This window comes from Anarhichas minor, unplaced genomic scaffold (assembly GCF_050575085.1).
Source record: "Anarhichas minor isolate MPS153535 unplaced genomic scaffold, ASM5057508v1 ptg000027l, whole genome shotgun sequence".
Lineage (NCBI taxonomy): Eukaryota > Metazoa > Chordata > Actinopteri > Perciformes > Anarhichadidae > Anarhichas > Anarhichas minor.
In genome coordinates this window covers 8006424-8033433 of record NW_027466473.1, presented here as the reverse complement: position 1 = coordinate 8033433, position 27010 = coordinate 8006424, and the positions used below count along the sequence as shown (strand labels likewise).

At 41.6% G+C, this 27010-nt stretch overlaps 1 protein-coding gene across 1 annotated transcript in view; it reads left to right on the top strand.

Moving 5' to 3' along the window:
- gabra3 (gamma-aminobutyric acid type A receptor subunit alpha3) overlaps positions 1 to 26538 on the top strand; it is a 39005-nt gene extending 12467 nt beyond the window's left edge. The window contains exons 5-11 of the mRNA XM_076101376.1: positions 10171 to 10391; positions 14886 to 14968; positions 15453 to 15596; positions 17725 to 17877; positions 20188 to 20393; positions 26036 to 26074; positions 26218 to 26538. Of these exons, the coding sequence (XP_075957491.1) occupies positions 10171 to 10391; positions 14886 to 14968; positions 15453 to 15596; positions 17725 to 17877; positions 20188 to 20393; positions 26036 to 26074; positions 26218 to 26538 (1167 nt within the window). The remainder of the gene's footprint in view (positions 1 to 10170; positions 10392 to 14885; positions 14969 to 15452; positions 15597 to 17724; positions 17878 to 20187; positions 20394 to 26035; positions 26075 to 26217) is intronic.
- Positions 26539 to 27010: the final 472 nt, after the last annotated feature.

Genomic DNA, 27010 nt, shown 5'->3' with positions numbered 1-27010 from the left:
CATCTAACACTGGTGTGATCTATTTTCCCCTCAGAGGCATATCTTGTAAAATTGCAGTTTCTTTTTTTAGAAGCATTCATATTTAGTCATGAACATAGTTTGTTTATCTTGAGGAAAATACTTGGATGTATCCGTCAGCGGTGCATGAGCCTGGCTGTTTGGATTACTGAACGGGCCTGCCGGGTCCAGCGAACCTCTGTATGAAGTGATACGTTAACAGTTGTTGTTGGACTTCAAACGGCTACAAAGAAACTCAAAATGACTAAAAACAGATGCAGAATCCACAAAGAGTTGCAAAACAACTACAAAACAAACACAACGTTCATCAGGAAAAGACACAGAATGACCTTTTACATGTCCAGGGGCCCGTTGTCTCATGATCGGTCCATGGCAGTCAGGCTATTTGGAGTTACAAAATAGCAGATATTTATTGATATTATTTTAGATTAGAATATTAAAAGGTTGTTCTTTTGACAGTCATTTGGCGCACTGAGTAAACAATTACTAATACAATGTATTATTGCCAAGAACCCAGGCTTTATACTTTAGTCTTTACACATTACTAATTGTACAAATGCTCCCCCTTCTTTAAAACTGTGCCACAGTCTATTCAAAAGAGACCTTTTCTGCCATTTTTAAGATGCTGACAATAGTGTTAAACTTGCTTTTTGTTAACTTTTTTTTTTTTCCCTTATTACAATAGACAGTGCTTTATCATTTTCAGCAGATATCACCTTTGGGGTCTCTCAGGTCTGAATTCTAGACCCAATTTTTTATCCTCTCCTCATTCTCCACTTGGCAACATCATGAATCAACGGCACAGAGGACAGTCAGTGGCACACATGATGGCTGCACAGGACATGGCAACCCACTTGCGGTAATGTTTTGTTAGTGAGGTCACATCAGGTGTTTTCTGTCTGCTGTCAAAAGGCAAAAATACCTGTCGTCCATACACACTTATGCTTTTGTAACGCAATCAACGTGCCCTTTAGCTGCCGAGGCTTCTACAGATGTGGAAACGAAGCATCGACGTATCAAATTTCTTAAATTTCTGCATTGCATTCGGCAGTTTTAGATGATGTCAGGATTTCACTGATCATTACCCAGGCAAGGCTGTGGCCTCAGGCTACGCTGCGTAATCTGTCTCCGTCTGCACATGAACACTGCATAAAGACTTCCAGCATTGCCTTTCAAGATTTTCCACACTCCAGCCTCGAAAAAAATGTTAGGCTAATCAGCCCTCAGGAAGCATCACAATACAGAACAGACGACTAAGTATCATCTTGTACAACGCGCTGCAAGTCTGTAAATATACATTGCAATGTGGATTACATGTGTTTACATCTGTGACGTATGTAGTGTATAAAGCAATAGCTTTTTTTTCATATTTTCTGTTTACATTGTACATTTAGATTTACATTGTACATTTAGACAGATACTTTAACATGTCATTCTGTGAATGAGTCTACATTTTGTTGCAGAGCCCCTGAACGGGGTTGCATGATATCCTCAGGAATAAAGCGCTGGTCACAGATCAGCTCTCGGAGCTCTGAGGCCCTCTAAGCAGGGGAGGGAATCAGAGGACAAGACCGGCGATTATACAGTACAGTGAGCAAATGTGGATAGTTGGCAGCACTAAATAAGTCGGCCTTGACTGTGGACTTCAATAATGAGTGGTCTGAATTGCTGAAATGTGCGCCCATTTCCAAGAGGCAGGGCACCCTCCGGGAGTGAGTGGGTGGCTCGGTTTGTCTTTTGAGTTGGGAGAATAACTGCTGCATCAGCAAGCGGAGAGCTGCACCAGGTTTACAGATCAGGTAAATGTATAATGTACTGAGGGGGCGCGTTGTTTTCGGGATTTTTAAAAGAGTATATTTGGGCTTTGAAAACAAAGAGTTCTGGTATTCTGAGCCAACGAAGGCAAATCTACAGTAGGTCAGGGTCGTGCGATCGTGTTTTCTGGTTCGTGAGTTTGAGAATGAGTCGGATGTGTTGTTTTGAGTGTGGAGCAGGACAGCCCCGGAGTATTGAGCATTGCAGTACACGGTTCTGGGAAACAAAAGCATTGGCCAGTTTTTCTAGGTCACCTAAAGGAGAGGAGATGACTAATCCTGGAGGTATTTCAGAGGTGGAGAGAAGCTTTTTAAGATCTAGCCTTGATGTGTTCCCCAAAGGAAAGCATTCTGTATTGGAGACAATTCGCCAGATTGAACAGATGAATTTTGGGCAGCTATCTAGTCATTAAAATAAAGTGAGTGAAATCAGTTGTATGCTGCCAAGGACATGCAAAGTATCTGTTTGTCTACTTTGTGTTATCATTATGTTACTGCATTAGTGGTTTCTCACCAGATTCCTTCAATGAGTCATTTGATAAACCTTGTTAACTGTTTAAAAAGCTTTAAATTGAAAGTGGCTCCTCAATATAAACTAATATACCACTCCATAAATTCCACCATTGCTTTTCATGCAATACAAGTGAACCCAGACTCACCCCTGCTGCTTGAATATCTGTTAAATACAGACTCCAAAGGTTAAACACATCAGCTTCTATTTGAATGTGGAAATGAAAGTGAATAACAGGTTATCCGTGTCAATTTTTGGCATTAACCTTGAAGCTGTTAAAAGACATAAAGGAATGTATTCATGGCTAGTGTTTTAGATTGAATGGACCAACATTTAAGGATTAGAGGGTGGAGAGCAGCCTATTGCTTAGTGTGAGGGGGAGGCTAGAGGAAGCAATGGGACACTGAGACAGCACTGGATTGTGCATTTAATACCAAATCGCCTCAATCAGGGAACACTACTGCACCTTCTGTAAATGCTCTTGTTACTTACTAGTCTTTGAAAATAGTTTGGTTTACCCACCACATTCACTGCAGGCGACCTTGAACACAACATCTGTTAGAATAATGTTTGAGTACTTTGTTCACTTCATAGAATGGATTATTGATAAGTATTGATAAGCTAAGTACTTAGCTCAAAGTACTGCTCTGCCTAACGTCAGCATGCTAACATGTTGACAATGACAGAGCTAGCATGCTCGCATTACAGGTCTTTGCTGATCCCCTGGGGGGGGGGGGTAATGGCAATCCATCAAATAGACTGAACTCAAAACCACAAATGTCAACCAGCTGGTGGCGCTCGAGGAAAAGTCAAGGGATCAGCACAATCAGTATGATATATCGTCTGGGGACCATGAACGTGTGCAAAATGTTGTGCAATACATTTCGTAGATGTACAGATATTTCACTGGATTTGTGAAAATCCTGACCTGCTACAGTGGTGTTACATGAGGAGTCAGGGGATCACCAAAGTTACACAAGAATCCATAGCAATCCATCCATCCATTGCTGATCTTTCAGTCTGGACCACAGTGATGGACTGACCGACTGTCAATGCCATCTCTGCGATCACGCCGCTAGCATGACAACAATGTGAAGCATGAACCCCTGGAGAAACTTATAAAACTAAGATGCTGCTAGACAGAGCACGCTCTATACCCTAGGCCTCTCATACTTTATGTCGTGAACATCCAGTCGTCCAATTACCCATCTCCGTTACATCAAGTGTCCCAGAAATGTCTGCTTCTCGCTCACCCTGCGGGCCACTCGTTCAGCTTTTCACTTGGACCCCAATACGCAGCATCTGCCTTCCGCTAACTGCATAATCGGAGTGAAACTCGAGTATTAGCCTGATAACAGGGAGCGTTGTTCAGAGTCGCGTCCGATTTCTGCAGTGTGTCACACCAAGACCCAGAATGTGGGTTACAATCTTGACGCTGATCTCTGGTAAGTAGGTGGATGCGTTTCTCTACCTCAAGCCCCCCCTTTCTTACTTACTCTTGCTAATCTTTCTTCTGTCTTCTTCTCTGTCAGTCCCTCCCCCGCACGAGTCTCATCTCATTCATGCAGTGTCACGGCACATTTACCCGTTTCATGTCGGGATGTGACGGGTCTGCTCTGATGAAATGGGAAGCGATTGAGGCTGTCACAGGTACTGAGCTGAAGCCTACTTTGACAAAGATGTCAGCGATGGCGAGATCGCACCATGGTTTCACAATCTCTCGAAACTCAAAATTCAAAACGCCTGGGCCATTCAAGGTCTTTTGAACAGAGCAGATGGAGCTTTGTGTTACTAACATTTGTAAGTGAACTCCTGTATTCTGCATCAATCATGTTGACCTTGTTCAAAGAGTTGCTCGCCCAATTAAGCCCCTTTTCACGCAAATGTCTAAACACCTTTCAGCCAAAAAATAGGGCTTCATTTTTTTTCACTCATAATTCATGTCTCGTTACCTAGCGTCACAATATGATTCAGGGCGAGAACAACTTGAAAGCAGAGCAAGCATGGTCTGTTAACGACCTTAAATTGAATGTGAAAATGGGAGCCACAAGAAACGAAAGACTTCATAACCCTGCAATGATATTACAAACAAATGGCAGGAAGTGATTTATTTTGGATTAAGAGCAACCCATTGTATTTGCCCTAGTTTCTGAGTGTCGAGAAGATTACCCAATTGCAATCATATTGGTGACGACAACCACGTTGGAGCAAATGGTGTAGGATGGGACATTCTTCACCGTCGGCAGCCTTGTGTGGTGAAACATGTGCCGTTTGACTGGTGGGACACGTGTAGATCAAGAAAATCTAGTGGAAAAACAGGTTTCTCTCCTCAAGACATAATCTGCGATTATTTTTATTCACCATATCAATTATTACTTCTCAGTTATTTTAATCATTGTTTCATCTGACTTCATCAGTCAGATGTGTTTTGATATTTTTTATGATTCATCCTCTTCTACAGTGGCACGGCCTCTACATGAAATGCGTCTTCAAAATATACAAGAATGTCTTTTTCAAATATGTTTGATTTTTCCTAAGTTTTTGTTGGCAAACATATTCAATAATCATTTTTGTTATGATCATTCACATGACAACCCATTCTAAAAAACTGCAAAAAAAATGATGTTTCGATCAAAATGTAACGCTGCCCGGAAAATGTTCTTTGTCAACATAGGGCAGAAATATTTCAATGAGTATATCTGCATTTGTATTTTATTTGTTTTCGCAGTAATGGCAAATAAAGAAACTCGTGTTTTTTTGTGGTTATATTTAGGCAACTCAAAGACGGCACTGTGCGGATCGAGCCCAATTTGCACCCCTCATTGATTGCCCAAGAATCATTTTAGAATCTGGTCGATCAGTGATCGTTAACTATGCAGCTTGAAGACGGCATTGGCGCCTTAATTGCCCAAACAATCAATGGCATATCGAATAGTTTGGTCGGCTATCTTAGAGTTTGTTCCAAAATCCAATTCCCGACATGGTTGCTGTGAAAAGAGGCGTTGTAAACTATAGTGAGCTTCTGTTGACATTATTGGAGTAATAATTAATATGTGGTGGCCAAACGGTGCTGACTGTGCTGTGGGACTTTGCGGCAGAACAGAGTAACCATATTGATCGTATCATCCGCATCATTTACAGCTTTATATTTTTCTTTTGTTCTTCTCGTTTTCCATTCAAACATGTTTTGATGACACAGCGATCTCGTTTCAACAAAACTTTTCAGCGTCAAAAGATAAGCCCACATTATCAGCCCCAAAGCTAACACGGTGACACATGATGGGTTCAAGCACAATATCGAGTGTAGTTCACTTACAATTTGGCAGTACTCACGGCCCAACACACAACCTCTGTAGCTGTGCGCGTAAAACAGAAAGTCTGGAGTCTTTGTAAGCCCATTATCCACCCCGATCACCTAGCTACGACGTCACTACGGTACAAGAGCGTAGCACTTCGTGGACGTTGCCAGTGAATAAAATAAACACTGCACTTCTATTTACAAAGATTATGAGGTGATGGGTTTGCGTATTGTTCTACATGTTGACCAAAGTTTCTTTTTTATTTCCTTGTTAAATGGGAGCCACTGATGTTTATTTCCCTGAGAGCAGCTGGAAATAACCATCATTTAATAATGTGTCTCAGATTTTAAAAACACATCACGCTGCTGTTTTGAAACAGCTTTGTTTCACTGCATCACATCCTTCTTGTGTTTACCACTTTCTGATTCCGGGCTGATTATATTCGAGGCCCGAAATGTTAGTTTGGCACAATGAGAGTGCTAAAGCATGTTTATGCCTCAGAGCTGCAGAAGCTGATGAACACTGAAGATAATTAGAGTTGGTATGGGATTCACAGCTCATTGAGAAGTCTCACACAGGTTACACTCCCAGCAGGGGAAAGGTGAACGGCACACAAGAAGCGAAGCGAGAGAGAATAATTGACAAGCCGAGAGCCAGAAGGACCAGTAATTAGACGAGACATTAATCAAGTCTTTGACTGAGAAGTTGAGATGAGCCACACCGCATGGATACACTGCCTCCAGGAAGCCGTCTGCATCATCACCACACCAGCTAATCAGAGTGCTCTCTCCGGTCTGCTGTTGACTGTCGGAAACAAGCCATTGTAACATATATCACATGCAACATTTATGCACAATGAATTGGGGAAACGGCTCTCTAGCGTGGCACATCTCGTTAGGGGGCACCACGTCAAACTTGTCAAAGCAAGTCAGCTGATGCAGACAAACAAAACATGTACATCGAGTAGGAACATCGGACGATAGGTGCAGAAATAATCGGAAATTTCAATTTCCGGGACTCAGCAACATGTCCTGGTCCCCGTCTTCAGGATATGACATTAATTGTGTTTTTGTAATATATTCGGATAAGGAAAGAGATGTAGCATTTAAAATGGTGGATATGTTGTTCTATTAACCAGATAATTCAATGAAAGGCAAAATAAAAAGCGTGCACATTCGCTGTAAAACCACAAGAGATCAAGTGAGCGAAACAAGCACCAGAATATATGCTCAGATCTATTGAGTAAAACCAAATTAAAACTGAGACATAATGACGTTTTTGAAATGGGATCTAATATGTAAATGTTTTTTAATGGACCTATTAATTGAAGATAAAAGGCTGCATTAATATTCTATCAGATATTAGACACAACCTTCCTGCCATCAGAGAACCAGACACTAGACTCATTTAGCCCAGTCTAGTGTACATCCTACCTTAACTGCCACCTTATCAGCCACTGCTATCATTTTCCTCATTTCCTCTCATTCTCTCACTCTCTCCACCGCTCCTCTTAACGCTCTCATGTGAGCAAAGGAGACATGTTTTGCGTGTGCGTGACAAGCTTGTTCTTTCCCTCGTTTCCTAATACCTATTTTTATCCGCTTGCGCGTTCTTTTCAGCGCCGCTGTGACAATTCTGCAGTATTTACCGAGTGTTCAGTAATTGACCTTGAATTGAAAACATCAGAGACCCATTTAGTTATGGCATATAGCACAATGGCGGTGATTTCTACATCATTATGAATCATGCGAATAAACAGGGGGATAGTTTCTCCTGATTCATTTACATTTATTGACACTGCAAGAGGCAGACAAATCTTTCCCTTTTTTACACAAAAAGTAAAAATATTTGGCTCTCTAGTTGCTAAACTAGTTGCTACGGTTGTCTGTCTGCCATTTGTTGCTGGGCAGGATGTGTACACGGGGTTAATCAGAGCTTCGTAGCTGAAAACAGCTGCCGGCTGTGTCTGGAAATGATGCTGATAAGAGAGAAACCAAAACGGCAAAACTCTAGGCCAGATCCATAAAACAATGAGCTGAAAGACGCCGAAACGCTCGGCAGAACTGTGATGAACTGCAGAGTCGGCGTTAATTCTCTGTGGGTTTGTCACGACAAGTGACCCTTTTCAAAATGCTGGAAGGCATTTGATCCATTGTTAGTATAAATAAAATAAACGTACCACCTTTAGGTCCCACTTCTAATCCATCCTGGGGCGGTTGTTCTTTCTCTTCCCACATATCCTTTGAGTCGCTTTGCTTCCTAGTACAGGCGGGATGCCAGAATATATAGGATATATGTATTTTATCTGGGCGATTTCTATATGTGGGCGATTTCTATATTCATGAATCTATTTGTAACAGGTGCCATAAATGCCATTTCGACTACAGTTGCTCGCTACAGTAAATACATTCATGATCTTTGTTGCTATAAAAAAAAAAAAAAGAGATTTGAAAACTACTGTTGGATAGAGGCTCCGCTCTGTCTCCTCTGTCAAGGAGAAATCAATCAATCACTCAGTCCCTGGAGGAACACCAGCTGGCATTTGAACCGATTGTGCCATTTGGCCGAGTGTGGATATTGACTACGCTCTTCCTCATTCCTGTCTTTCAATCTTCAAATGAATTCACTGTGTTTACAGGAGGTTCTCGTCCAAAGGAAACAAACAAATGATGGCTTCGCACAGCCGAGCCAAGCCCACTGCTGTGTGTTTATTCATCACGGGATGTTTTACACTGATTGGGATGAGGTTTGGCATTGTTGTTGGATCTCATACAGAAAAAGGCCAGAATAATTAAATGCATACAAGAGTTTAACTGTGGTAATGGAGATTTAAATGGTTAGAGGGTCTTTCTGTGCCAGGATAGAGCAAACTTTCTTGTAGAGTTGCCAGAAAGTTGTGGTCGAAGACACACAGGACAAAGAGCAATAAACCACCATATAGTGAGAGCCCTAGTGCCATATGCGTGTCTTTCTTGTGACCCGGAGAGTCCTTTGTTGTCTGAAATGGGCATTTAATTCATGACCAAAACTCAATGTGGAGTAATTGGTGTAAAAGAAGATAGATTACTGTTAAATAATTCATTTCACCCATACTTAAAGGAACAGTGTGTAGGATTTAGGAGGATTTATTGGCAGAAATTGAATATGATATTCATAACTAGCCCAAAGTAGCCTAGAATGCGTGTTGCACCCGTCGCAGAGTCCATAGCTCTTTTCATCTATTTAGTGTTGTAATATTTGTTTAATTTAAATTTAGTTGAGTTTTGTCCTTTCTGGTTAATTCTAGTAGAGTGTGATGTCATTCCACTAGTTTGTATAACTTGACATGTTAATGCACATTATTTTGTGTATATATATATTATTATTACTTGAGTAAAATGTATTTAAAGTCATTACTTTTTCCTGAATATAATATTATAAACCTCTTTCCATGAGTGTTTATTTATTCGATGTGTGGAGATTCTAGACACCTTAGACATTGCTGAACAGAAAATAATCAAATGAGGGGGACGTAACTCAATCTGAGAGGGGGGGGGGGGGGGGTATAGTGGTTGAGAGAAACATGCGTTTGTCTCACTCTTGCTTTTATCTGTCTGTGAAGCTTTCTGGGGGCTTTATTAAGAGCACTGTTGTGTGGACAGATGCAGCGTAATTGTTCTATGGTGCTGTATGCCGAGGAGGCCAATCACATCAATTAGGAGACGTCCACCCAGCGCTGTTTAGAGGGGCCCTGTTGATGGGTTGAGTGGAAGCTGTTACACACTGAGGATGATGGCTTCCTGTTGTTAAAGCCACTGAGCAATGACTTTATCAGTTTTCCTTTCAGGGAGGAGAAGCCGGCGACGGCTCACTGGTGAGCGGTGCACTATACGCGAGCAAAGCCCCCTTTTCATCGTGCGAGCAAAAGAGAGAGAAACACATACGGCGTGACTTTATTGATCACCAGCAATGTGTGCTGTTGCGTGAGATACAGCTTATTTCCATCTCACTCTGTTAAGACAGCTGCGTTCAGTCTGCACAGCCGCTGTACGCAGCTGATGAGGGAAGTCTGTTGCTAGGACACCGAGTCCCGTTGAATGAACGATGTGAAATAAATTCCTTTCGAGGGGCTACTTCCTGCAGTCACTTATTGCTCGTGTGTTGGTGACAACACAGAAAGACTTTGTTGCATATTAATAAGACATGAAACAGATGTATAACAAGCTTTTCTAGATGAGGCTAATTTGTGTCTCAGTCCTGAAAAGGTAAACACTGCATTGTTAACACGCACCATATATTCTACAATAACTGGTGAAACATGTATTTCTGTGTGTGCACATGTATCCTGTTGGATCGAGGATACATGTGCTTGCCAGTTTGTGCCGTTTGTTGTTTACAGATGGTAAAGCATGACACGCACACGTGTCTTATTAACAACAATGATTGACTAAAGCACTTTCACATACAGCTGTGACGTGATGATTCCACAAAAACATATTTTGCGTTATTTGTTCAATCAAACTGATCTTTTGCACTCTCCTCCCCTCAGGAGTACACCATCGACGTCTTCTTCCGTCAGAGTTGGAGGGACGAGAGGCTGAAGTTTGACGGGCCCATGCAGGTTTTACCCCTCAACAACCTCTTGGCCAGTAAGATCTGGACTCCTGATACATTTTTCCACAACGGAAAGAAATCGGTGGCCCACAACATGACGACTCCGAACAAGCTGCTGCGGCTAGTCGACAACGGCACGCTTCTCTACACGATGAGGTGAGCCACTTTTGACAAGTTAACTTTAAGGAGACGAAGAGTCTACAGCCATGCCAGCAGTAATGCTTTGAGCAGCTTATTGATGAAGCGCTGGTATCGGTACTCTGTATTGGCTGATACCCAAAGCCCAGGTGTTGCAATCGGGGCTGAAAAAGACGGGTTGGTGCATCCCTAACAGATAATGGATGGATGGAAAAACGAATAAACTAAATGATTAAAATCAGCAAAGTCATTTGTAATTTCAACCTCTAGTGGGAATGAAATTAGTTTTGCAGTTTAGTGGTCATGAACCAAAGTATTGGATACATCAACATGTTTACCTGCTGGTGGTGGGGATTTTAATAATGAACCGTTTAACTGCTTTAATTAACCAATTAATGTTATCAGATAAAAGAAATATTCAAATGAAAAAAGCCGAGTAAAACTGGAGGAGCAGCTTGTCACTTAGAGGAGAACACTGGTCCGCCTTAGAGCTAATTTATCCTCTGGGGAGAGCAGACAGTATTTGTGGGGTTCCGGTGTAGCCTGCGGGGTATCCGGATATCTGGACCAAGACTTCCTTCACGACAAAAGGTCACCGTTCACAGTCCAATTAGCAACTTAAGCCGAATGGAGTTTGAGCTGAGAGACAGGATTATTTCACAAGTAGCCAAGTGGCAAGGTTAATAAAAAAAGCTAAGATGAGTTCCAAGAACTGTTTACCTGAAACGTGGTTGGTCAATACTACTCAGACTCCAAAACTACAATCACAAACCAGAACACTTGCAGAATCTTGTCCCTTCGCCTACAGATTCTGCATTCACATGCAGATATCGGTTTATAGAGATTATCCAGAGTGGGACATGAATACCTGTAGCAAACTTTAATGGCAATTCATCTAATAGATGTTAACACATTTCACTTAAAACCACATGTGAAATCCAGGGAGCTGTTTGCTGCAGCTAGCTGGATCGTGTCTGATCATTCCGTCTGACTCGGTATCAGATAACTGACTTGCAGACAGTCTTGGCCACATATGTTTTTCGATACAGACAACTCAGTGAATAATCACTTGATCAAAGAGTGCCATTGTGCATACGCCGTGCCTAAAACACACTGTAAGTAGTGCCAGCTACCAAGACACTGACAGTCAGTGAGTAACACTCGCGCCTGGATGAATAATTCATTTGTTATCAACCCATCTAATCATCGACTCTGTCAATCAGCCTTCTCATCAGAAACTTGAAACACTCATTTTCACTTGAATTAAATACTTTTTTGATGCTCAGCCACAAGGTCAGTATCGATTTTCAAGGGTGAAAATTAAATAATGAAAAGAAATCATTGTGTAGTCCCAAAAGAATAGATGTATGATGTGTTGGCAGTTCTGCCAAGGCCAAGAATTAAGCATTACAAGGACTGTTGTGTTTTCAGAACCAAGTACATGTTTGGTGAGATGAAGTGTGATAAACCACTGTGAGACCAAAGCAACATATTTTGGACCCAGCTTAGTAGCCATCGCACCTACATTTCTATTCAATTCCAAGCCCCCATTCAAAACGTCAGTTCTGGAGTGGCTCTCTTTTGTGTTGCATTTGCAGTGGGATTTATTCAGACCCTGTGGTTTATTTGGGGTATTAAAAGCTACAAATTATAAAAGAAAATGTACCTTTTCCATTTCAACTGACACCTTGAAAAATATAAGAAATCCTGAGGCTAATATGAAATGTTATTTTTCAAATAAGTACTTCAAGTACTTATTTTCAATTCATGGACTACCTTGCCATCATAATGGAGCATTGGCTGATTATTTGAAGGGGTTTTAGTCAAAATGTGACTACTGGGTAACACTCCAAAGGAGTGACTGATAACTCAAATGTGCCTGAGCACCCGTCACGGGCATTAGGTTTTAGAATATAAATCCATCTATTTTTATAGGAAGTTTAGTCAGAAGCGCATCAGCATGGCTCCTTGTGTTGATTTACACTCCGCCCAAGACAACCGCTTAAATCCATTTAATCAGCACGTCTGCAGCATCTGAACTGACAAATTCTGTGAGGGCCTCTGCTCTACAGCGTTGCGTCATTATTCTTGCATTGAAGGAGCTGGTATTGTCTGCCAGTGCTGCTGCGGTCTTGATTTTGTGTGAGAGCATTTATCACTCACTCTCCTTTCACCTCAAACTGGTTACTAAAGCAATTATGTTCCCCTTATAGAGAATATCAATTTATGAAATGCGTAAAATGTACTCATCAAAAGGCAGTGGTGTATATTTTTGGTTTAAGCTTTTTTTGCCAGAATTTGTCTATTGTTAAATCCCCAAATTGGACTAAACAGCTCATGAACCACCAGAAACAAATATAAATGTAAATCAGTTGGTGCAACTCTGCCTTAAAGCAGAGACTTAATATAAAGTTGTTGTATTTAGAACATACGTTCTATAGAAAACTAAATACACGGTTTGTACTTCATATTCTACCGTCAATCTTGCTTTGTAATCATGTTAGTTGCGCGGCTCTGGTGATGGCAATCGTGACTGAAATAGCAAAACAACTCTTGGATGGATGCCATTCATGTCCCCCTGAGGAAGAATTGTAGTAATTTACTGATCCCATTACATTTCATCAAGCGTCCCCATTTGGTCGGAATTTTTTATGACCAAATGCCTATAAAACTTAATTCCCATCAGTCTCAGTTGTACTGTGTGTTTAGAGCTAATTAGCTAATGTTAGCATGCTAACATGCTAAACTAAGATGGTGAAGATGGATAACATTATACCTGGTAAACATGGCCATTATGAGCATGTTAGCGTGCTGCTGTGAGCATCTAACTCAAAGCACTGACGTGCCTAAATGAAGCCTCACAAGCCGCTAGCATGGCTGTAGACCTGGTGTTCCCTTTATACTTCATAGGAGGTTTCATAATTGCACAAAGACAGTCTGCTTTGTTGTATTTGATCAAAGTAATTTCATTTTGTTATTCATTTGTTTTATTTAGTTTGTCTCGGTTTACATAAAAAACATCAGTACGGCCGAGAGGAATGAGAGGAATTTCATCATTTAGTTGCTGGTTTAAGTGCTGTATGATATGCAGCGGTGCGTTTGCTCCAGTTTGATTTATGTTGTATTGCGTCAATTTGGGTAGTTACTGAGCCACTTATCAGTAATGAGGTAGCACCACAGAGCAGCCAAGAGGGTGTAAAAAGGGTCACGGGGTTGTTGCCAGTGCAACACAAGGAGCTAATTGGAAACAGTAAGTTTGTCTGAAGAAGTGGTCCGTGAAGTTACTAGCTTTAATATTTGGGCTGCAATAAACTTGAGGCAATAAACTGTTTACAATGGTGAGTATACATTACTTCTTTCATCCTGTTCTTCATAGAGTGTACAAGTTTACAAGTCACATACAGTACAATAACTTATACAAGCATGGAACTGTAGAAGTGATCAGCTACATTCACTATGACTTACATGTTTTATAAATTATAATTACACATGTAAAAACTACATTTACTTGCTCATCCCGGTTGCTCATATAACCCAGTTTTTAATTGATGCATGCACTATAAACGGTGTAATCGAGTTATAAAACCCCAGTGTGTGGTCCATTTATGAGTGCCACGAGTCCACTGCAGGACGGCTCAGTGGGTTGCTGTTTGGTTTGAACTCAGCAAATGTAATCCCCATGTTGATTAAACATGTACGAGTGAGATAATATGAACCGTTTCTCTACTTACTTCCCAGAGTGCGTTGTGTGGCTCGGCCATTGGACAAAATGAAATAAACTCTGGAGCTCTCTGGAGATTTCTTTTTCTTTGTTGTCAGTCAGCTGAGCTCTCATTACCACTGGTGTCTACAGGAGGGAGGAGAGAGCGATGTCTGTTCCTCCTCCAGCTGTTACAACACACCAAATATATATATTTATTATACATTATCTATATTATATTCATATTCAATGCTATATTGATGTACTATACTATATATTACGTTATATATACTATATTACTACACACCATCTTATATTATATTTCATATCCCATACAATATTATACTGTAGTATGATACTATATGTCAATGTGTTTCTGTATTAATACACACAAACACAAATTATCATTACATAATCATATATAAAGTATTCTGGTGTAGGCTGTTGAACTAGATGGTATCATATATACAGACTACATTACATTATCTACATGTTGTGGTTACTAATCTCACCACTACAGTTTGCCACTTCAGTACTGCACTATTAGTTCATATACAACACTGATTGTGAGTACTATGTTTACTGCTTGCCTTGTAATCTTGAGTGTAATTGCTCTTGGATAGTTTGTTTTGTTATTAAATTAAATACAGTTATTACTATTAGTATATTGTTATTTCACGTTCATATCACGTCTGACTGTAGAATTTTGGTCTATGAAAATGCACAGTTTTGTTTCTGGTGACATACGTCATGATGTGTTTGTAACCATGCTGCAGCCTGACCGGTGGAGTATTGTCTCTCCTCCCCCTCAGGTTGACCATTCATGCCGAGTGCCCCATGCACCTGGAGGATTTCCCGATGGATGCACACGCCTGTCCTCTGAAATTCGGAAGTTGTAAGTCAGTCCAGTTGGTCACAACAAAACAGACTTTAATAGGACAGAGAATACCACTGCAGGGGGGAAAAGGGAGGAAAAACAGAAACCGTGGTGACTGTTCTCTACAGGCGCCTTTCCTTTCCTGGAAAAACTTCAGAGGACTCAAACTGCACTCACCACTAGGAATATGAGACTGTGGGATACTTTCATGAGAAGTGGTTCTTTTAGCAACATAGCAAAAATACTGAACCACTGGCTAGAAGTGAAAGTATCCTTCAATCAATTCTTACCCAAGAGTCCACAGCCATGCCGCTGACTCTGTGAGGCTGTACTTGTACTACTGATATTTAGCAGGCAGTGTTTACCATGCTCACCATCTTAGTGTAGCGTGTTAACATGCTACCATTTGCTAATTAGTAGCACTAAATACGGCTGGGGCTGATGGGAATGTCATTAGTTTTGCAGCTATTTTGTGCCAATTACTGTTCTCTCTGTTGCCCAGACGCTTACACCAATAACGAGGTGATCTACCTGTGGACCCAGGGACACGAACGGTCTGTTACTGTCGCAGAGGACGGCTCCAGGCTGAACCAGTATGACTTACTGGGACATGTTATTGGCAAAGAAACCATCAGTTCCAGCACAGGTACACTATATGCCATCCTCAAGCCACATTTCACGGCGGTCTGACACACCAACTTTTATTTTGATGGAGGAAACTGCAAGCAGTGAGACAAAAATGAGTGCGTCGTGTGATGAAACCCCTTCCTTTAAAATATTAACTTTTATTGCTTTTTCTGCATTATTTATGTAGTAAATGAAATTGCCTTCCCCTCTATATATTTCTATTGACATATACTGGCACTCTTGTTTGTTTTCATAAAGTAACAGTCTGCACTTTTCTCCAGTTTCTGGCATTTTGGATTCAGCTTGCATTATTTGGGTCCGTCAAGAAAATGACTTTTCGGGAAACTATTCAGCACATTCACAAAGATAATGTGAGGAGGTGTGCCAGAGGTGAAAGTCTTATTTCCACTCCGTTTTGGGCTACGGGCCAACGTCAACTTCAGTAAGCAAAGAAGTAAAAGGGAAAATCTGCCAGCCCATGCTTTTGATAAGATATTAATGTGAGAAAGAAATGTTAAATCGCCACATTATTTTTGATAGATTTTGATTGAACAGGCAAACAACAATACAACATTTTCAACATCAACTTCCAGCTTTAGGGAACAGTGCATGAGGACTTGATAGAGTGCTAAAGTACTTATTACTGCAAAGCTATAGAAAGGTTGCTTCAGAGGGGCGGTTGGTAATTACCGACAGATTGCAACTGAGCAACACTGGCTTTCCATTTTGAGAGATTTAACCTCTGCAGCGAAGCGGTTTGCTCAGCAAGAGGTGAGCTATTGAGTCCCAGCGACATTGTGGTTAGAGTCTAAAACCATCATGGAACCGCTTTGCTGGATGGCTCCCAGCCAGTTCTCCTTGGGAAGCAAAAAAGGATGTTGAAAGTTGTAGAGATAACCGCACTTTCTTTGAGCCCATTTTAATAGTGTTGTTTTGTAGTTTAACCTTAAGTCAAGAAACCTGCAGAGGACCAACTAGTCCGGCTACTAATACAAAAATTCAAGGTGGACTCAACATGATTGCTTTCATAAACTGCTTCAGCTTGTAGATGTGGGGAAAAAAAAGTAATTTCCTTAAACTTTAAACCTAATGGACTACAGCGAGCCAAGGGAACGGGAGGATTTGAGCCAGTTCGGCTCTGAGAGTTAGAGTCTGCTCAGAAAAGACACCGCAGGGAACAATGTGGGGTTTTTTTTTCCTCATATCTTTGCAACACAGATTACAGACATGGCAGTGAGAGCTGGTGCTTAGGGGAACATTTGCTGCCGTCAGTGACAAAAACCAAAGCTGTAGGAAATGTTCAATATCAAGGGTTAGAATGGCGCAGGCGATGATCTTCGCATCTACGGCGAAGAGGAACTGTGGCAAAATTCACATGTGTATTTAAAGCAGTGCTCCATTGAAAAGCTAAGAAGAGTGTACACTGCTCCAGCAGACCACCATGAAGGATTCAGAGGCATCTTTACAGCTCAGATTGTTGGTGGAGTATTCCTTTAAAAAGGCTACATAAACAGAATTGGAGTGAGGGGGGGGGGGGGGGATTGTTGCTCAACGTGAATGAATATGTGTAACACATTTGGGCAGTAGTATTTTATACGAGCTTATTTTTCAGACAACTTGTACCTTTTTTCTATTAACATTTGCCCCTCATCTCAAGCTTTTCCCTGACATGCCATCGTCCTCAGTTTTCTAGTATGCGAACAGCGCAAGTGCTGCTTTTCCACAACCTCTAACTCCTTTCACAGAAAGGACAAGTGGACCGTCAAATCTGCACCAAAAACATTCAAATCAGCGACGTCGTCTGTCATTTCATTTCTTTTTCCACCCTTTCCAAATTCCACCTGTTATGCTTGTCTGTTCTGATCCTAGTTCAAACTGAAGCGAGGTCGGTCACGTGACTTTTTTCTTTTATATACAAAGTGTACATCACAAGCTCTTGGAATCCTCTGAAGCAGCATTTTCTATATCATTTCTACGGTTTACTGGCTCCTCTACGAGGCTGAAGACAGTCCTACGAGCTACTTTGATGATGCAAATGTTCCAACTTTAATAAATCGTACCTTGAATATTTCAGCTTGTGTGTATTAATAATTATGACCCTGTGTGTCTCTCTCCATCTCTTTCTATGTTTCTCTCCTCTCCCTCAGGAGAATATGTAGTGATGACAACATATTTCCATTTGAAAAGGAAAATTGGCTATTTTGTGATTCAAACCTACCTCCCGTGCATCATGACTGTCATACTGTCTCAGGTCTCCTTCTGGCTAAACAGAGAATCGGTTCCTGCTCGCACTGTATTTGGTGAGTGCCATCTTGTGTTGATGATACAACTAAAACATGCACTTAATGATTGATTGGACAGGTTAGGTTACGGTGTACAAACATAGCTGGGCGCATTTAGGTGCACATGGACGTGAAGGAGTGGTTTTTAGTTTTAGATTATTTCCAAATCTGTTGTCACAGTATTGACTTCCTCCAGCCTCTGTAACTGCCGACTCTAATTAATCAAAGATGAGTCGAAGTAAAGTTGGAACGTAGCAAGCGAGGCAGGCGATAGACGATGCGTGTTGCATCTCTTGAAGAGGACGTTTGGCAGCTTTGTCAACTATATCCAAGGCAGCCTGGAGCGTTTACTATTCACTGAGCTCTTTGTAATATAAAAAGAACCAGACATCATTTTTTAAAACACAGACAGATGTAACCCCACCAAAGTTACCATGGACCACCATGGAAGAGTTGGATCACACGTTTGCAGTAGTGGAACAAAATAAGGTTTCAAGGAAATGGCACAGGATCAGATCCTCACCATTTAGAAAACAGCGTCGGTGTTAATAAAGAGGACAATGAATCATTGAACCAAATGTTCCTCCCAGTCTCTTAAATTGTGCAAATAATATGCTAATATGTTATTATTTAAAAAGTAGTGAGCTGCATATGACACGTCCCTTTGTGCTGTGATTAATACATTCAATCTGTCCTGTTCATGATGAGAACATTGTGTCTGCTTAGATCACCCTATGCTCAAAGATGAGATGTAATTTGCCTTTTATTCTTTCAATTGTTGTTGTTGTTGTGCTGCATTCTCTATGGAAGTGCCCCCCCCCCCTTAACCTGTGCTTGTTGAATAATCAGCATTTTGATTGGGAAGTGAAGCACACGTGAGCATGAAGTAGCACTCGCTGTACAATGCAGATGTTGAATAAGGATGCAAAGCGAGGGAGCCATCTTCATCACGTTAGCGAGGAAATAGAAGCCTATTACAGCTGCCTACCTATCCCCATGTGTTTTTTCTGAGTAACCACAGGTCCTTCAGTTCTCCACACACACGCCTCCACAAACGCTTTCCCTTGAACCTTGAAAATAACTCCGGTCGCACAAGGAGTTTTGGAGAAGCTGGAAGTGTCATTTTCTCAGTGGAATGATTGAGACGTTATCCGTGAGGGCTCCCTGCGGGTGTTCACGTCTCTTTTTCTTGCTCACACAGTCGCATTGCTCGGCTCAAATAAGGATCTGTTCTTTGCTGTTGAGTGTTGTATCATCCAGTTATCAAGTTTCAGAGATTCAATGTCTTTTACCCTCATTTATCTTATCATCAACGTATCCAACAGCAACTTTATCAGCAACCTTTTTTTAACGCTGAGAAAAGGCTTCTCAAAAAAAGTTGGGAAATTCAAAGACATGCAAAATGCAGTAGCAGACAATAAATCAATCTCTGTCCTGAGTAGTACTTACCCATCAATCTTTTTGTCACAAATTTTAATTTCTCACCCATGACTCACTGAAATTGGTTGACCTCCCTGTTCTTGCAACACAGTATTCATTTTTAGAGCCTACTGTGCATCTATTTTTCCATCAGATGAGATAGGCTGGAACAGATGAAGTGATTGCTTTTATGTGGTTGGATGGGCGACCGCCGTCCGACCCACATTTCATCCCCAGCAGCACTGAATGTAAAGGCCAGGCTGTGAAACGCTGTGTGCAGATGGAGTCCGTTTTCACTTTCTCGTGCGTCGTTCATCGTAGCCAACTTTTTGCACACAGTGCCCTTGAGGTGGATAATAGCATGTCTGTCTCGGTTTGTGTGTAAGGTAATGGAAATTTAGCATTTTTCCAACTTGGGTCATATTGACATGGATTTAAATGGATGTATATTCATCTTTTTTTGTTATTAGTGACATGTGGCTTTCAAAGGGCATCTATTGATGTCAGAAAACGCATGCATCAGACTGATTTGAACTAAAAAGAACAGAAGCTAGTTCCTTTTATTTTGACCCAACATACTTAAAATGTATGAATTTTGTTGGCAGCGTTTATCTCTACTTTCTGATTTCACACAGTAGATTATGTAAAGTTGGAAGCTCTGGAATGCAATGGGCCACCTGTTAATTCATGTGTATCTTTTGCTTGTTTTGGGATAAAATAGACAATTCATCCCTGTCCAAAGTTTGTCTTAAATGGACTTCCTGGTTTCCAAAATATCTGAAAAAAAGGTAGAAAGAACCCTCTGAAAGATTTGACCCAGGTTGTAACAAAAAAAAAAAAATGAACTTTTCTTTTAAGTGTTTGTGGAAATAAAGGATCCATTTGCTGATGTTTTCATTTTATCCTCAGGGGTCACCACTGTCCTAACCATGACCACCCTGAGCATCAGTGCTAGAAACTCCCTCCCTAAGGTGGCCTATGCCACTGCCATGGACTGGTTCATGGCTGTGTGCTATGCCTTTGTCTTCTCTGCCTTGATTGAGTTTGCCACAGTCAACTACTTCACCAAACGCAGCTGGGCATGGGATGGGAAAAAAGAGGGCATGGAGATAAGGGTGAGTGATTCTTATTTATATATACTTTTCTTTTCCTTTTTTTTTTTCAATAATAGATATGACACGGCCACACTTTCGTGCTGAAACAACATTAATTATCACAAATGCGTCATCCGGAAAAACAAAAACGCAACCGTTTTTCCAGAGAGGAGTTTACGTTCGCCGTTTTCCTGCAGATAATCGCAATTGTTCTCCGTCTTTTGATTGGTTAACCTTGTTAGAAATGCTCCAACTTGCTCAGTAAGTCCTCGTTTACTCGACGAGGAGCGACGTGAGCAAATTGCACTTTGGAAACATTGATAGAAAGTTCCCTCCTTTAAAGCAGCCCGGAGTACTCTATAAAGAGAGCTGTTATTTATTCATTAACAGCCAAATGGAATAGGGACAGTGGGGCGGAACTGTGGGAGCAGAAACAGAAGTAAACTCCCAAAGACGCTGGCCCTGATTTACGATGGCAGCATATGTCTCATCCTAAAGTCAGCGTTAGCTCCTTTCCCCCCACAAAACATGGCCCCCTTCTAGTCGGAGCGTTGCAGACACTCTGATTAAAAAGTGAGTGTGCATCATCTAAAATGAATCACCTGAGGCTGACACTTTTATTCATGAAATCTAATAAATCACAGCTAGTGGATTTTTAATTCGTCAATAGTCTGGGCTGTTTGTGTCTCGTTTATGAGTACGTTGAGTGACGGTGAGTTATTTTTTTGTTCAATTTGAGGGCGGGTTTTGCAGGCGTCCAAAAAAAGATGCTGTTCTCTCGAGCTATGACGAAGTCGCATGAATAAAAACCTTCTAAGTGCAACATGATAACCTCAGTGCTTGAACATTATTTGTATGATGTTTTGTAAGTGACCACATCAAATGAAATATATTAGAGGCATCAGATAGTTTCACTGAGAAGCAACGAGCTAAATTGAAGCACTTGGTCCTGTGCTGAATGTATGAAATTCTCCACAGCTTAAAGCTTCAAAGAGGCTCATTTGCTCCAGTAATGAAAAGGAACAAATACATTATTTTCCTATTTTGGTATGGACCGCATGATTGACAGAATCAGGTGTTGGCAGCCCTGTGGTTTGATTGACAGTGCTGAGAAGTAGACTATCAAAAATATTTTTTTAAAAGGTCAGTTACATTAGAAAAATCCTCCCATTGTGTTAAGAATTGCGTAACATTTTTAACTTGTGTATAATTTGTGGAACGAATGGGGTTTACGAAGTCACACTGATTACTAAACAGCAGGAGAGCTGGCAAACACCAACATCTATAATGTTAGAAACTGAAGAGCAAGAAAATGTACGACTTCATTACTTTGCTTTATATTAAATTCATTTTTTCTATTGCGAGTTTTTAGGAGAAACCAGGCCACGATGGCACCACAATAACAGTGTTAAAAGGGGAAAACTAATTATAATGGATTTATTCCTAAGACATTTCATACTCTAAATGGATCGGCCCATATGAACAGTGGCAATATACAAAAGAAGTAAAGCTACATTACAATGATGGCCTTCTGGGTTTGGTGTTATGCTTGGGAATAACATAAAAATCAAATTAAAACCATTATGAAATATGTCCTATCTGGTAAACAGTGGCTCGGTAAAAGCTGCTGGAATAATTCTAACAGCCACAAACACACAACGTATTTCTTCTACTGCGGCAGACATGGCCACGAATCTATTTTCTGCTACTAATGTACAAACTGTTTGACACAATCAGTACAGCCTCTCTAGTGTTTTTTATAGCTTGACATTTGGTCCTATGAGTGATTGGCAGAAATACGTATTGCTGCTATGGAACTTTTCAGTCGGTGAGGATAATTTGCAGGGTTACATTGCAGTAGAGAGGAGTTTTTTTTTTCCTTTCTCTTTTTTTTCCTTCTGATGCCTCGTCTTAATGGCAACAGCCTGGGCTGCGTTCTCGGGGGCTGTGCTGAGCATGCAGTTGTCATGATAGATAAAAAAAAGAATGGGGTCACAGAGGGAGACGTGGCACTCCCATCACACTCCCCGCTAGAACAAGCTACTGGAAAGCAGAGGGATCAGACTATACATGCTTTTTCCCTTTATGACACATTTACAATAAAAAAAAATGAACCTATAGGAGGAGAACCTATAAGGCTGGAGGTTTTTTTTCCAGGAGAGTAGTTTTAGCTCAGCACGTCCTTTTGCAAATACCGTCCCCAGTCATCAACCTTAACGGAACCAAACGATGACTTCACCGCCCTCAGGCTTCCTTATTATTTGAGGACTGAAATAGTGAGCCGCAGAGTCAATGTGCACTGTTTACATGGCTGGTTATGGAGTTTCTATATGCCATTTTCTTTTCTCTTTTGTGGCCCATCGTTCTGTTTGACAAGCCAGCTACCCAATTAGTGCTCCCCTCCACCGGCTGAAGGTGTGCTTATTACAGAAATTAGCCGGTGGGTAGTTGGGTGGGATTGAAAGCCTCCGTATTCTCGGCGCGCCGTGACACATGATTGGACTCTACTGTGTTAGATATTATTTGCTGGTTTCATCAGCAGACGCAGGAAGCACCGGCTCATTGTGCGGTGGGCGTCGCTGCTGGAGCGGAGGAGAGATCACCGTTAGACGCGTACACTACGGCTCACACCTGCGGCACAAACGACCTCAGATTTTTCAATAATAGTCGATAGAAAATTGGAGGCACAGCCTGTCATTATCGTTCCGGGCAGTCACATTTCAGCGTGACGCTGCCGCTCGTTTTTCTGAACAACAGGGAAGTTGCTACAGCTAAGTTTAACCAAACTTTTATGTAGTTATGAACGGAAATCCAGTGTGCTCAGGTGGAAAACAACAAAAAAACTGAGCTGCCATTTCTGGAGGCCTCTTATTATTGCCTTTTTTGATAAGTTTTCCACACCATTTCGCTTTGAGCTGGAGGTGTTATGCTTGATTATTTGCTCCTTGGCAAAGCTTTCTCTGACTGCTAGAAATAACCTTTGTAATATAGCAATATGAGGTGGTCATATCTGATCACCAATCCTAAGCATGAACGCTGGATTAGGTAACTTGTAACACAACTCTCAAGCAACTACCAGATTTACAAAATCTCTGAAATAACACAAACGGAGACATTGCAGCTCCCTAAAAACACAGTTTGCGTCCTCATACACCCGCATGCTCACATACTGGAGGCTATCAAACATGCCAACACCTCATCTCCAATCTTAGACCGGGACAGACTGTCACAAGGCTCGGTTACACGCACACGTGCACACACTGAGCTCCAAACAGCAGGGCACAGCGAGGCACAATTACCCCCAGGACACCCACAGTCATGAAGAAATTCTGATGCAACAATTTGCAGAAGTAACAAAAGGCAAGGTCAATAGATGCATTGTGTTCGGGGGTGTATTTGTGCCCGCGGCTAACCAAATTACTTTGAATAGTGCGCAAGAATCTTTGGCCGGAGGTAAATTATGTGCTGCGTCACATTAGGTTCATAACGCACACCCACACAGCCCAATGCCACATGTGGTTTCCCCAATAATTAGACCATATAAATTACCGCAGAGGACAGCTCGGCTAAATAGCAACGGAAAATGACTTCGCTCGGCTCGTCTGTCAGGTTTCTGTGCAAAGAGCGTCCCTATTGCCAAGGACCGGAGAGATTAGGGGGCTATGATTAAGGTCATAGAACACGATACAGTAGCCATTCACTTTTCCTGCTGATGTAAGCCACGGCTGTGATAGAGGAGGCTCGCGGTGGTGTTGAGTGCGGAGGAATCTATAACCTGGGAGAGCGTCTGGTTACGCAGGGGTCATTAGAGCGACACTCTGTCTCTCTCTCTGTACTAATTGACTTCAGATAGACCCCTCCAGGCAGCGTCTCACCATTCCTCTGCTTAATGCAATCAACCATCTGCGAACTTTGTTAGGTTCTCTGCCAGACTTATTGTGTTTGCAGAGGAGCTCGAAGGATCGTCCTCCTCCTGCTCTCTTGAGGAAGAAAAGTTGATCACACTGAACGCTTGTCCTCCTCAATCCTGCTGCCTCCGTCACCTCGGACAGACAGTCTGAAGCTCGACATTATCGTGATGTTTACTGCTAATATTATTCCACTGCTTGTATAGCATCATAGTGGCCAAGTGGTCTAGCTGAGACACTCAACAAACACACTATAGCACATGTCGTGTAAAGCCATTTTTCTGCCTCCATTTTGCAGGGAGGTTGAATATTGAGGATAAAGACCAAACAAAACATTTGGTGATGAGCTGTGTGGGGAAAGAGATGCAGCGTGAAGGGGGGGGGGGGGGGGGGGAGAGGGGACATTAGTTATGCTAATTTAGGAGATGGAGTCAAAGGAAAGGAAAATTAAATGAAGCCGAAAAAGTAGAGCAAAAATTAAAGCTGGGCTTAAAGTGACAACAGGGAGCACTGAAAGTGAAACAGTCGGTTACGTGACAAACGGTGCTTTAGTGGCGCTGCAGAGCTTAAAGTGGGGACGAACGTTGTGAAGAAAATGGCCCAGGTCCAGGCTCGCACACACCACATGTCACACAGGAAACTAAAACTGTGCCTGGTGATCAATCTCAGTGCCCTACTTGTTCCCTCACATTCACCGTGTGCACTGCACTGTACTCTTTTAGGCTGACAGGATCCTCTGGTGTCGCTAGTTTAGCTATCTCAGTGTACCAATTTAGCAAATCAAATTCCGTCTCCCTGTGCGATTTCAATATGAAAGACGGTCTAATGATTTCTCTGCAGCGGCAGGAAGAAAGCAGTTTCTCCAGCCAGCTTTATCACACACAGCCTTTTGTCGTGTTTGTTGTATCGCAAGCCGTTTGTGTGACTGAGAGCAGCCAGGCCTCTTCAGGCAGTTTGTCAGAGAAGTTTTCAGGCACTGTTATTTTGCTTTGTTTCCAATCCTGCTATTGCTACTGTTAGCAGTATTAGATGCCAGTCCAGCCTAGTTCTGCAGTGATGCAAAATATAGAGTGCTGCAGGGATGACCAACCCGGAAGTTAGCGTCGCACTGGATTCCCCTTGACAAAATGGGATTTTTCCAATTGGATTTTGGATTATGGCAAAGAATAAGCTCTGTGGCAAACACACATTTATGATAATTGCACATTTTGCTGAGCAAGATAATCTTCACAAATGAACACCACTTTGATGATTAAGCTAAAGACGGACATGTTGACGTGATGACGCGTTTTGTAGTCTCACTCAGCCACTTGTTAGCGACCATTTTTTAGGACGCATAAAAGCTTCAAAATTCATTACATTGGTATTTCCTGACGTATAACAAAACTTTAATAAAATCTCTTGACCACAGACCTTATTTCAGTCATCTAACCAAAAGCCCGTTCAAAAAACCCAGTGACTTTGAAACGAGGGAACTGGAGGTGCAAAAATGCTGACTCATTTCTTGGTTTTGAGACTCATTCCTGCAGAACTCAATTATTAATATCATTTCCACACTCTTAACATGGTCTGGAATTTTTATCACAACCTTTTTTTCTGCAATCCAGATTTGTATGATGCAGATTTGAATTCACTATATTAATAGTGTAACATGTTCAAAAGTACTTCCAGCTAGATACTGATGAATAGAGTATGTAAGTTGGGTAATTTTAATATAATTGGTAAACTTTTTTTCTTTTCTACTTTTCTTTTCAGGAACCGTTTCAGGCTAACATGGCCAGGATTAACGATATGGTTAGGCTTTTGTTTTGTTCTTGTGTGTGTCGTGTCTCGTGGTGTTGCTTCTATTTCCTCTTTATGAGTTCAAATGGAAGTATTGTTCAGTCTGGTGCTTCGCCCCTGACAACCTTTACCTTTACTGCCTTCTTCCTTTTCAGAGAAGAGAATCTGCGACTTTGTCCAAAAAGGCAAACAACACCTTCAACATTGTTGGAACCACCTACGCCATCGACGTGGCTAAAGACCAAGGTTTAACGACCATTTCCAAGAGTGCCGCTGGAGCGGCGGCCAAACACCAATACCTCCATAGAATGGATGACCCCTACACGGAGGCCAAGAAGTCCTACAACCGTGTCAGCAAAGTGGACAAGATTTCGCGCATCATTTTCCCAGTTCTGTTCTTCATCTTCAACTTAGGCTACTGGGCCACGTATGTCAACAGAAAGCCCGCTATCATGAAGGCAAACAACTTAAACTGAATTTGACCAAATGCTAGGCTTGATCCGGAGGTAGACAGGTTTGCAGGAGGTCAAGTCCATTACATCTTATTGTGTGTGTGTGTGTGTGTGTGCGGACGTGTTTCAAGTGTATGTTTTTTTTCTTAAGAGTTTGATATGTTGCACGTCTGTATAGATGGAAGGCACATTTTAACATACAGTAGATTCACATTAAGTGGTGGACCTTGGAGGGAGCACATTCCCACCTTAGGCTGTGTTTGTGTAGAGTTTCTTTTTCCCCCCTCCCCACTTAGCGCTGGCCCCATTCCCTTTTGTGAGTAACCCAAGTGTCCCTTCGCTGTATCTGGATTGCTTGCCGTTCTGTAGAGTAGTCAAACTGTGTTTTCACTATGTTTTGACACGTTTGCAGCTTTGCTTATAATACGTTAGAGCAAGCATGCGTTTGAAGTTTTCATTGTAGCTCATTACCAATGATAAGGTTATGACGCATCCA